Source organism: Monodelphis domestica, chromosome 7 (assembly GCF_027887165.1).
Source record: "Monodelphis domestica isolate mMonDom1 chromosome 7, mMonDom1.pri, whole genome shotgun sequence".
Classification (NCBI taxonomy): Eukaryota; Metazoa; Chordata; class Mammalia; order Didelphimorphia; family Didelphidae; genus Monodelphis; species Monodelphis domestica.
This window is the reverse complement of record NC_077233.1, coordinates 274829430-274840969: the sequence shown is the minus strand read 5'-3', so window position 1 is coordinate 274840969 and position 11540 is coordinate 274829430. Positions and strand designations below refer to the sequence as shown.

Below are 11540 nucleotides of genomic sequence, written 5' to 3'. Positions count from 1 at the left end.
ATTCCTTCCTCCTCCCTCTCACTTCCCAACCCTGACCCCTCACACCTTTCCACAAGCAAAACACAGGAAACCAGCCTCGGGGATGGTCCAGTCCCTCCTTAGCCCCCCGCACCCACCCCGTGGCGTCTCTACCCCTAAGGCAAAAGCAAAACTCTGCAGGTTGAGACCCGCACTAGAGAGTCAGCAACCTCCAACTGACGCAATGGCCATGCTGGGATGCGGGACCCGCAGGCTCGGCCCGAGATTTTGCTATAAAGGAGGAGCAGTGGGATCCCGGGTCCAGTGTTCTGCCATCGGGACTCTTAAGTTTCCTTAGAGGTCCCGCTTTTCCCAGGTTGCTGCTGACACTCAGGTAAGGACTGGGCGAGTCGTGGTTGCCGGTTCCCGGGCAGAGGGGGAGGATTTGGGGGCTCTGAAAGAGGCGAAGTCCGTTGACTCCTTGGTGGCACCCCGGCACAGCTCGGGAGAGAGCAAAAGGGCACAGCCGAGCCTGGACTTAGGAAGAGTTTGTGGTTGTTAATGCCGCCGCTGTTGCTGCTGACTGAGCTTCGCGGGGCACAGCTTGGCTCTTCGGAGCGCAAAAGTTCACCTGTGTGCGGTGATTGTGTGTGTGTGTGTGTGTGTGTGTGTGTGTGTGTATGTGTTTGTAGGGCGTGTGTCAGTGGTGGGTTCGTCTGGAGTGGGGGATGGGGGATTAAGTTTAGGACGGTGTCCTCCCTGAAACGGGACAAATAAATAGCATCTACACTTTCCAGGAAGGTTGTTACCAAACGCAAGAGTAAAACGCTGTAAAACGTTCCGCAAGCCTTAAAGGCGCTATAAGAATGTTTGCCCTCGTTTTAATTCCATTATCAATGATTACCAAAGCTCTCGGACCCCGGGCTGTATCTGTAAATGGGACAGCTTTTGGCTTCCAGGGTCTTTGTATAGATCTAAGAGTCTGGAGATGGCTATCTCCTCTCCCGTTCCCTCCATCAGCACCTTTTATCCTCTATGGGATCATAGATTCGAGCTAGAAGGGAGCCTTGGGAAACTGTCCTGAGGTGAAGTGATATGCACCTAAGGTAGTAAATGGCAGAAGTGAGGATGGAAACCAGGCATCTTGTCCCCAAATCTAGCCTTTTCTCTCCTGCACATTACTCTATGGCACTTGGCCATGCTTAATGAGTCGTTTTGAGTTCTAGAAAAAGGTGCATTTGGTGATTAGCTTTAGGCTTAGAAGTGAAGAATTTCATTTATTCAATCAACATTTGTTTAGCACCTACTATGTGCTAGGCACTGTGCTAGGCACTGGGGATATAAAGAGGCAAATGACAGTCCTTGCCGTTAGTAAAGCAGTCGTCTTCCATACTTTTGCTAGAACACATCCCCATTACAGAAAAAAAAATGTTAACACTCTTGTCCTTTATAGGAGTGCTCAAAAATATATACATATATGGGACAAGAGTGCTCAAATTTTTTTTATCAATATATACATACATTTACTGACCTAAATTATGCATGTACTACTGTGCTAATAATTTCATTCAGCAAATGGAGCAGCTGGGTGGCTCAGTGGATTGAGAGCCAGGCTTAGAGCCTAGAGGTCCTGGATTCAAATGTGGCTTCATATACTTCCTAGCTGTAGGACCCTGGGCAAGTCACTTAACCCCCATTGCCTACCCCTTACTGCTCTCCTGCCTTGGAACCAGTACAGAGTATTGATTCAAGGCAAGTAAAGGATTTTTAAAAAAATAAAGAGTCAGATTAAAATGAAATAAAATCCTGGTGGCAATAGAGCCACTGAAATATTCCTGGAAGGAGGAAGAGCAAAATAGTCATATGGGAGCTTTTAAATCATTTTGGTTGCTATGTGAGGATAGGATGGAGTGTGGGAAGTCTTGAGGCAAAAGAGAGACCAATAAGAAAGCTTTTTCAAGAAGCAGGTAGGTAGCACAATGGTTAGAACTCCAGGCATAGTCTAGAGTCTATGTTCAAATGTGGTCTCAGATGCTGTGTGACCCTGAGTTAGTCATTTAACCCTTATTGCCTTGCCCTTGACACTCTTCTATTTTAGAATTGATACTAACCCTAACCCTAAACCTAATCCTCACCAAAGGTTTCAATTAAAAAAAAAAAAGAGGTTGCAATAGTCCAGTGGTGAAGTAACAAAGTGTTGTGAAGACAAATGAGAGATGCTTTGGCAACTGATTGGCTCTAAGGGGTGAGGGGAGCGGAAAACTGAGAATGTGGGGTGACTGGAAGGATGAAGGTGCCCTTGACAAGAAAAGACTTTATTTGTTCCTTTCAGTGTGGGATTCCATTAGAGAAGGGAAACCTGTTTAGGAGTTCAGAATAGCATCTCAAGGACATTTTGTTATTGCCATAGTCCCAGTAGCTTGAGACACCTCTTATCTCAGAGAAAGCAAACTATTAGGCTTGCCTACCTCCTCCTCTCCTCTGATCTTTAGAAGTCAGAAGAGTCCCTCCAGAATTCATAGCTACCTCTTCATAACTTTCCCCTCACCTGGTGGAACTCATGATAGGACTCATGTTGTCAGTAGTGGATGGGGGGGGGGGGTGCTCATGCTATGTAACTTTGGTTTCTGATTGGGTAGTCTTTGGGGCCTAGATTGTAAGTTCTGTCCCAGATCACGGGTATCAAACAGAGAGAGTGGGGGTTTGGGCCAGAAATCTATAAAATGCTGGTATCTGCACCTGCATGTTGGGCATCACCATTAGGGTGTGACTCCTCAGGAGAAAGGTTGACCCTTGCTTCTGTGCACTTACATAGTCTCTATTTCTTTAAGCCGTATCCTCTCATACAATAGTCATCACATTTTGAAAAAGGTGACTTCAAGGAGCAAGATAATGTCACAAGACCTGCATCCGGGGGACTCACTTGACCCATCATGCATAAAAAGAGGAGAGATTGGAGATGTTTATTGGACATTCCTCTAGCTACAACCCCACACATACCTTTTCCCCATTTTCCCAGTGGCTTCTGTTTGATGTAGTTTTATCAAACAGCCCTTAGTTTGCGGGAGGTTAGAAACATGAGAGAAGTTCTCAGTCCGAGTTTATTAGTGTAATAATTAGTATAATTGTATTAGAGACAAGCTCTCTAGATTGACAGTCCAGTGAATGGGATGTAAACCAACCTTACCCTCTCTCTGAATAGTTAACAAAAATAATTATCAATACTCAGTGCTTAGGGGTTATTGAAAAATTTTCAAAATTACTTGAAATTATTTTAAGATTTAAAACATTATCTCTACTATTAATATTGGCAGTAAGTGATGCATTGTCTTTGGTTTTAATGTTTTTTGTATGTCTAAATTCCTGAAAACTCTAAATCAGTATTATGTCTCTTGTGTTTCCCCTCACTTCCATCCCACTGCACACTAACACTCTTATGTTGTAGGAATATTTGGTGTCCTTCCCCTGGGAGGATTGTGTGTTTCCCAATTAACCAAAGAGCCTGAACTTTTGGTTTGGTTTGATTTTAATCGTACCCATTTTATTTCTGTTCTTCCTTTGTTGTTTTTCCTTTAAGGTTGGAAAGATGAATTTCTACCTGTGTTTAGCTTCCCTGTGCTTGGGACTAGCGGCTGCCATTCCACCATTTGACAGGGCTTTAGATTCTCAGTGGCACCAATGGAAGGCACAACATGGGAAGTCCTATGCAGCGGTAATCTTTTATCTACTTTTTACCCCAGCTGTGTGTGCATCCATGTCCCGGGAGGGCTAATAAATGACCTTTCCCAGAAGCCAATGATTCACACAACAAGAGCTGAATATGCTCAAGATTGCTGCTTTTCCCACATATAAGGTTAGGGTAGGAATGTCTTATAATATCACAGCTTGGAACCCCTTCTCAGAAATGAATTTTGTGGGATGTGCGACCATATTTAGATGTGGTCACTATCCCAACTGTGCTAACCTGCTTGTTGATGGTGGATTTGGTCTGAAGAAAGTTTGACTTGTATACATGATACAGAAGCTTATTGATGGGTTCACATCTGGCCTCAGATACTTTCTAAGTATATCACCCTGGGCAAGTCACTTAACCCCTATTCCCTTGCCCTTACTGGTCTTTTGCCTTGGAACCAATATATAGTCTTGATTCTAAGACAGAAGGTAAGTGAGAGTTTAAAAAAAAAAACAAACTTGTACTTTCTTTCAGAATGAAGACAGTTGGAGGAGAGCAACATGGGAGAAGAATTTGAAAATGATTGAAAGGCACAATCAGGAGTACAGTGCTGGCAAACATAGTTTCCAGCTGAGAATGAACAAGTTTGGCGACATGGTGGGTGTATCTGCTAATTCTGAGTGGTCGATTATTTTTTGTACTTGATACACTTACTATAAGACACCTTTCTTTCATTTTAGAGCACTGAAGAATTTAAACAAGTGATGAATGGCTATAAGTCCAATGGATCACAGAAGAGGACCAAAGGATCTCTGTATCGTGAATCTCTCCTTGCACAGCTCCCTGAATCTGTGGATTGGAGAGAGAAAGGCTATGTAACTCCTGTTAAGGAACAGGTATTAAACTTGTTCAAGTTCTGTCCATAGGTAGCTCAGATAAAATTCAGTGAGGATTATGATGAAATGATTAAATAATGGGCTTCAGATAAGATCTGTGATTGAGTTCTCTTGCATTATTTTGAGAGTGTTCAGATCTGTGTTAAAAAGCTTTTAAAGATTTTCACATAAACTAACTCACCTTCATTTTGACTTTCAGCGTGGTTGTTATTCTTGTTGGGCATTTAGCGCCGCTGGCGCCATTGAAGGTCAGTGGTTCCGCAAAACAGGCAAACTTGTTTCACTTAGTGTACAGAACTTGGTTGACTGCAGTATTCCTGAAGGCAACAATGGCTGTGATGGTGGTTTAATGGGCAACGCCTTCCAATATGTGCAGGACAATGGCGGCATTGATACAGAGGAGTGCTATCCTTATGTTGCCCAGGTAAACAACCCCATCATTTTCATTTAGGCTATATCTCTTTTAACTAGATTTATTTTTATTTGGGCTTTATCAGATATCATGATTGTGACTCCTGCCTTCTTTTTATCTTTTGGTACCTAATAGATTTGTCTCCATCCTTTTACTTTCACCTATGCGGTTCTACTTTCCTCATGTGTGTTTCTTGTAGACAGCATATGGTATGGTTTTGGATTCTAATCCACTCTGCTATTCACTTGCATTTTATGGGTGAGTTCATTCCATTCACATTCAGAGTTATGATTACCAGCTGTGTATTTCCCAACATTTTGATTTCTACTCCTGGTCCTGCCTTTTCTTCTTTCACTATTTCCTTCTACACCAATGCTTTTTAATAAGTCCACCTAGTTCCCACCCTTATTTCACTTCCCTTTCTACCCCCCTGCCTTCTTATTCCCCCCCTTATTTTCTTTGCAGTTTTTTAAAAACTACCCCCCCACCCTCTACCTCCCCTCTACTGCTTCCTTACACACTAGTCCATTTGTTACCCTTCTACTTCCTTTTAGGGCGCAAATCTATTCTCTGTCCCAAAGGATTGGATTGTTCTTCCCTCTTTGGGTCAATTGCAGTGCACATAAGAGTTGAGTATTTCTTATCTTCAACTTCTTTACTCTTCCAGTGTATTGCTGCTCTCCCCCCTCCCTCCATGAGCTTCTTTGTGACATATAAATTTACCCCCTTTTGTTTCTTTTCCCATTTCTTTTAGTATTAACCTCTTTTTTTAGCTCTAGTTGTATATATATGTATATATTATATATACACACACGTATATGTATTTATGCATACATATATCTATATACATATTTATGTCTTGTCATTTCATCCTATACAGTTTGTTACTATTCACTCAAAGTGTAATTCTTCTAGCTGCCCAGGTGATAATAACAATTTTTAAGAGTTACCAATGACATCTTTTCTTATAGGGATATATATCATTTTAACTAATTGGGTCTCTTAAAAAAAGTTTTATTTTGTTTTGTTTTGTTTTTCTTTTTTCCCTCTTTTTTAAATTGTCTTTTGATAATTCTCTTGAGTTCTGTGCTAGGGCATCAAATTTTCTGTTCAGGTCTGGTCTTTTCTTTCCAAATGCTTGGAATTCTTCTCTTTTGTTGAATGACCATATATTCCCCTGTAAGAATATATTCAGTTTTGCTGGTTAGGTGATTCTTGGTTGCAGACCTAGTTCCCTTGCTTTCTGGAATATCATATTCCATGCCTTTTGATTCTTCATTTTGATGCAGCCAGATCCTGTATTATCCTCACTGTGGTTCCATGGTATCTGAATAACTTTTTCATGGCAGCATGTAATATTCTTTCCTTGGTCTGATATTTCTTGAATTTGGCTATAACATTCCTGGGTATTGTCAGTTGGGGATTAAGTACAGGAAGTAATCTGTGGATTCATTCAATCTCTACTTTTCCCTCTTGTTCTAGAATATTGGGGCAGTTTTCTTGGATAATTTCCCGTAGTATGATGCCCAGTCTTTTTCTTTTGTCATGGCCTTCTGGTAGACCAATTATTCTTAAGTTGTCTCTCTTAGAATAATTTTCTAAATGCTTCATATTCTCCTTAATTTTTTCATTCCCTTGATTTTGTTTTATAGTGTCCTGCTGGCTCATGAAGTCACTTAATTCTAGTTTTTGTATTCTGGTTCTTAAAGACTCGATTTCAACCCTGGCTTTTTGGTCATCCTTCCCCTTCTGGTATGATTTACTTTGGAGGTCATCTTTCAATCTCTTTACCTCTTCTCTCATCTCCTTTGCCTCCTCTTTCATCCTCTTTACCTCCTCTTTTATCTCCTTTGTCTCATTTTCAAGCTGGTTGATTTTGGCTTTCAAGACACTATTTTCTGTTTACAGATGACTTATCTTAGTTTTTAAGTTCTTTTCCCAATTGTCTTCAGCCTTTCTTAATTTTGTTTTGAATTATATTTTGAGTTCTTCCAAAGCCTGTATCCAACTCACTGAATTTTCTGTTGTATTGCTCGATGTTCTCTCCTCCTTCTCTGTTTTGTTTCTTATTTGTTCATTGCCTATATGGAAGCTGTTTATTGTAATTTCTTTTTTCTTTTTCTGTTGTTTGCTCATATTTACCTCTTCGTTACTCCCTGCAGTTGCCTGTGCTCTTGCTCCTCTCATTTTTTTTCTTGGTTTTGGTGTTTTCTGTCAGTCTCCCCTCTTGGAGCTTTATCAGGAGATCTCTCAGTGCAGTCTGTGAGGCGGGGTTGTTGGAGCATAATCTTCCCTGTCCTCTGGAGGCTTTGATTGGTTTAATGTCCAGCAGTCTGTGGGGGAGGGGTGTTGGAGCTTGAGGCTCCCTGACCTATGAAGACTTTTGATGGGATTAAGTCTATCTGGGTTGGGCTGGATGTGCCCTGAGGCCAAAACCTCCTAGAGGGCTGGAGTAATATGGAGGGTCTCTGCCACTGTGACCTGACTGCCTTCCCTGCACTCCCTCTCCAGCTCCTTCCCAATGGAATGTGTTCGACACTCTGAGCCTGGAATAACTCTGACAGCAAGGTACTCCCTCCAGACCAGCTCCTTTGCCCTCCCTGAGGTTCCCACTGCCACTGGAGGCTTAGAGCTCTAGGTGGGGGAGAAGTGCTGGGACCTTCCTTCTCCCTTCCCCTTAAACCTGAGTGTTCTTGAATTCCAGTTTTTTGGGTAAATAACTTTTGAATTGAATCTAGCAGGAGGGTCCTTGCCTCTATCTTGTTGTTAGGTTTCATATTCAGTCCCCTAGAAGCATTTAGTTTATGATTGGTAAGGAAGAGTTTTCAGAGGTCTTAACTTTTGCTGCCTCTATGCCGCCATCTTTTCTAGCAATTTTCTTGAGCTATTAATACATTGACAATGAGAACTTTTCCCATCAATTTGTTAATTTTGTGATCATTAATTATAAGTTCATTAAATTTAAACCACTTAAATAAAAGCTACTAAATTTAAATTTAAAATTTAAATACCATTTCTCTATTTCATTTTAAAAGGATAATGAATGCAAATACCAGCCAGAGTGCTCTGGTGCTAATGTAACTGGATTTGTAAAGATTCCATCTACTGATGAAAGAGCACTCATGAAGGCTGTAGCAAACGTGGGTCCCATCTCAGTTGCTATTGATGCAGGAAATCCATCCTTCAAGTTCTATCAGTCCGGTAAGCATTTGTTCTTTGTTATTTCTATAACAATACACTTCACCACATTACTGCCAATCCTTAGTATTTCTCAAGTTAACATTTCACTTAAATGTCCTAGGTGTTTATTATGATCCTCAGTGCAGCAGTTCACAACTGAATCATGGTGTGCTGGTTGTGGGCTATGGTTCAGAAGGAAAAAATGGAAGGAAATACTGGATTGTCAAGAACAGGTAAATCAACTCCTAAAAATACTTTTTTACCTGAAATGTCATTAATCTGCTTCTTGCCAGATTTTTGGTTATTCAATTTTGAAGGAAGAGGGAGGAGGAGGAAAAATAGTGGTCCCCTTTTTCATTCTCTAAAATTCCTGGCAGCTAGGTGGCCCAGTGGATAGGGATAGAGGACTAGGATTCAAATGTGGAAGACTCAATCCTCATGAGTTCAAATCCAATCTCAGACATGGAACTTCCTTAGTCATATGACCCTAGTCAAGTCACTTTAGCCCCATTTTGCCTCCCTTCCTCATCTAGGAAGGAAATGGCAAACCATTCCAGTGTCTTTATCAAGAAAATTCTAGTATTGTATCACAGAGAATCACATATGACTGAACAACAAAGTTCTGTGAAATATGGAAAGGATGGATGTTTATGGATGGAAGGGGCTGCCTTATCTGTTTTTAGCATCCATAATACCCTTAGATTTCATCAATGGTTCTCCATTGGTTCCATTAACCACTGATAATTAGATAAGGCAAAATATTTCCAGTTGGTAATGATCAGGGTGTTGGACTGTTCTAATACTGTTATTGTCAGGACTTAGAAAATCTTAAAAGGGCTCCTAGAGTGTGAGCAGCTGTCATTCATGCCACTAGCAGGCATTTTCATTGCTGTCTGGAAATCCAGCTCACTTCCTTATTTGTCACATCAGGTGTCAGAACACTTGATTTTAGTCCATAAGGTAAAAATCTACTGATGGAAGATCCTCTCTCTGATGATTCAAATTTATCTTTTCTGCAGCTGGGGTGAGAATTGGGGCGACAACGGGTACGTTTTAATGGCCAAGGATGAGGATAACCACTGTGGAATAATAACAGACGCCAGCTACCCTATAGTGTGATTTGTTCAAAGGAGAATCGCTTCAGAAAGATTTGAAAACAGCATCCAAGACCCATATCATTTGGAAATAAACACTGGAATATATTCCAAGATCCAAGTTATAATTTCATTTCCTTGTGACATTTTTAAATTTGCAAAAAATACACACTACTTATATTGATTAATTCAAAGACATGAATTTTCATTTTAAAATTATATGTATGAAGCTTTACTTTTTTAAATAAACCTCAATTCGTTCTATATGCACTTTGGGAGAACTCATTGAGAAGAGACTTGGGTTTCGAGTATTTTGTCCTAGAATGGGGAATCAGTCGGTGACCACAAATACTTTTGGGGATTGAATCCAATATTTTGTGCTGAACTTCATTACAACATTAAAGGCAGATCAATGACTCTAACTGGCTTTGGCATTACTTCAGTCCCTTGAAAAGCAATGCACAGGAAGTTGCAGGTCCACTTTTCAGGAGCCATTTTTAATTATTATTATACATTATATATAAATTATTAATGTAGAGGCTTCTTACCTGTTAATTATGGGGCTAGAAATATATGAATAGGCCTACTAAAGTTACATGGAGCGAGGACAATCCCATCTTCTTAAGTTCTAATGGGTTTCTCTGGACAACCTAGCCATAATATTACAAGGAGTGCTGCTATAGCCTAAGGACTACTGTTAAACATGATTATTATCTTTGCATCTTTTTCCATCACCAGTAAGGTCTTTGAATACAATGATATGAGTTTTATTTTAGCATTGAAACAAATTTTAATTATCCAGTTTAATCTAATCCTAATAAAAACTCACTTATGTAGTACTTTAAATTTTTTCAAATCTCTTCATATATGGTCAATCAACAAACATTTATTTGCTACCATGTGCCAGGAACTGTGTTGAAAGTGCTGGGGATTGTGGAAAGGGCTAAAGGGAAACTCTTATCTTGCTCAGATCTAAAGCTTTATTTAAAAAAAAAAAAACAGTTTCCCCAGCTGAAATGAACTCAACACTTTCACTTCTCCCCATTCACCACCCTTATTCATAAAACCATGACCCCTACTAAGTGCAGGATTGGTTTTATATAGGCCAATCCTTTGCCAGGAAGTAGGGGAGTGTAGCCCCTTCCTAGCACAGGAGTGGTCCAATTAAAGGCCAATCCCATGCCAGGTAATATTTGGGGAGTGACCTCTGGGGCATGCTGGGGAATGTAGTTCCTGGCCAGGACACATTTTAAAACCCACAGGATGCAAGTATGAAAAAAAGGCAGTCCCTGCATTCAAGGAGTTTACAATCTAATTGGGGAAGGCAACACAAAAATAAGCTGATAAGGGGTGGGAGGGCCTGCATAGGAGGAAGGTAGAAAAGTCAGAAACTAATCCTTACAGTCCCTATGAGGTAGGTGCTATCATTATTCCCATTTTGCAGAGGAAAGTTGAGGCCAAGAGAAGTTAAATAAATCACATGACTTAAGATGCCTCACTAATAAGTATCTGTGGTAGGATTTGAACTGTCAGTCTGAAAGTACAATCTTGATCCCAGTTGTTGAAATATGCTCAGATGGCTCTGTTCTTTGTGCCCTCTTATGATTGAAGATGTATCAGATCTGAGATCTCTGAGCCAGCCAGAACTCAATAGCTAAGGTGGGACCTTAGGGTTGGGGTACACAGAAATGTAGATCTGCATTGCTCTCCTCCCCCCATTCCTCCTCAGAACAACTTCATTAGCCCCTGGTGCCTTCTCATTTGAGTCTGCCTGACATGATGCCCTTCAAATAGGTTCTTTACAGAATATGGCTCAGAAATGCTAGTTTATCAGTGAGCACCACAGAAGGTAGAGGCCTTTCAGGAGGTATTTAAATACACCCAGGTGTGAAAGGAAATTCTTGGGTCTCTTTGCCTATTTTGAGTTTGCACTTGTCAAAAGGGAATCCTTTGTTCTCTTTGCCTAGTTGGAGTTAACAATCTGGAGTAACAATAACTGAAGTCCCCTTACTTAGTATTAACTCACCTTTGTCTACTTTGAATTAATCAACAAAAGCAAATACACCCATACTGAGCCCAAAAGTAAAGAACCTGCCCCAATCCCTTACTCCTAGGAGGAGAGTCAACACCTTTAGAGGTAAGAAGCCAGCAAGATGCTTGGAAGAGCTCCACCCTTTTGTCTAACTCAAACAGCCAGAAAGTTTTGAATCCTTTTAAGAGTTCACACACTCAGAAAAGTGTGAGTCCAAAGTTGAGAACTCAGAGGTGTGCCAATTTTGAAAATTGTGATTGGGCCCTGTAAAGAGGGGCAGAGATAGGAAACTGGT

At 40.7% G+C, this 11540-nt stretch overlaps 1 protein-coding gene across 1 annotated transcript; it reads left to right on the top strand.

Annotated features, from left to right (window-relative positions):
* The first annotated feature begins 220 nt into the window (after nucleotides 1-220).
* LOC100012857 (procathepsin L-like) lies at nucleotides 221-9672 on the top strand. The gene is made up of 8 exons (XM_001367187.5): nucleotides 221-352; nucleotides 3536-3670; nucleotides 4166-4288; nucleotides 4372-4527; nucleotides 4727-4951; nucleotides 7975-8140; nucleotides 8241-8352; nucleotides 9139-9672. Exons 2-8 carry the CDS (start codon nucleotides 3545-3547, stop codon nucleotides 9236-9238), a joined length of 1008 nt encoding a protein of 335 aa, XP_001367224.2. The 5' UTR covers nucleotides 221-352; nucleotides 3536-3544; the 3' UTR covers nucleotides 9239-9672.
* The last annotated feature ends 1868 nt before the right edge of the window (nucleotides 9673-11540 follow it).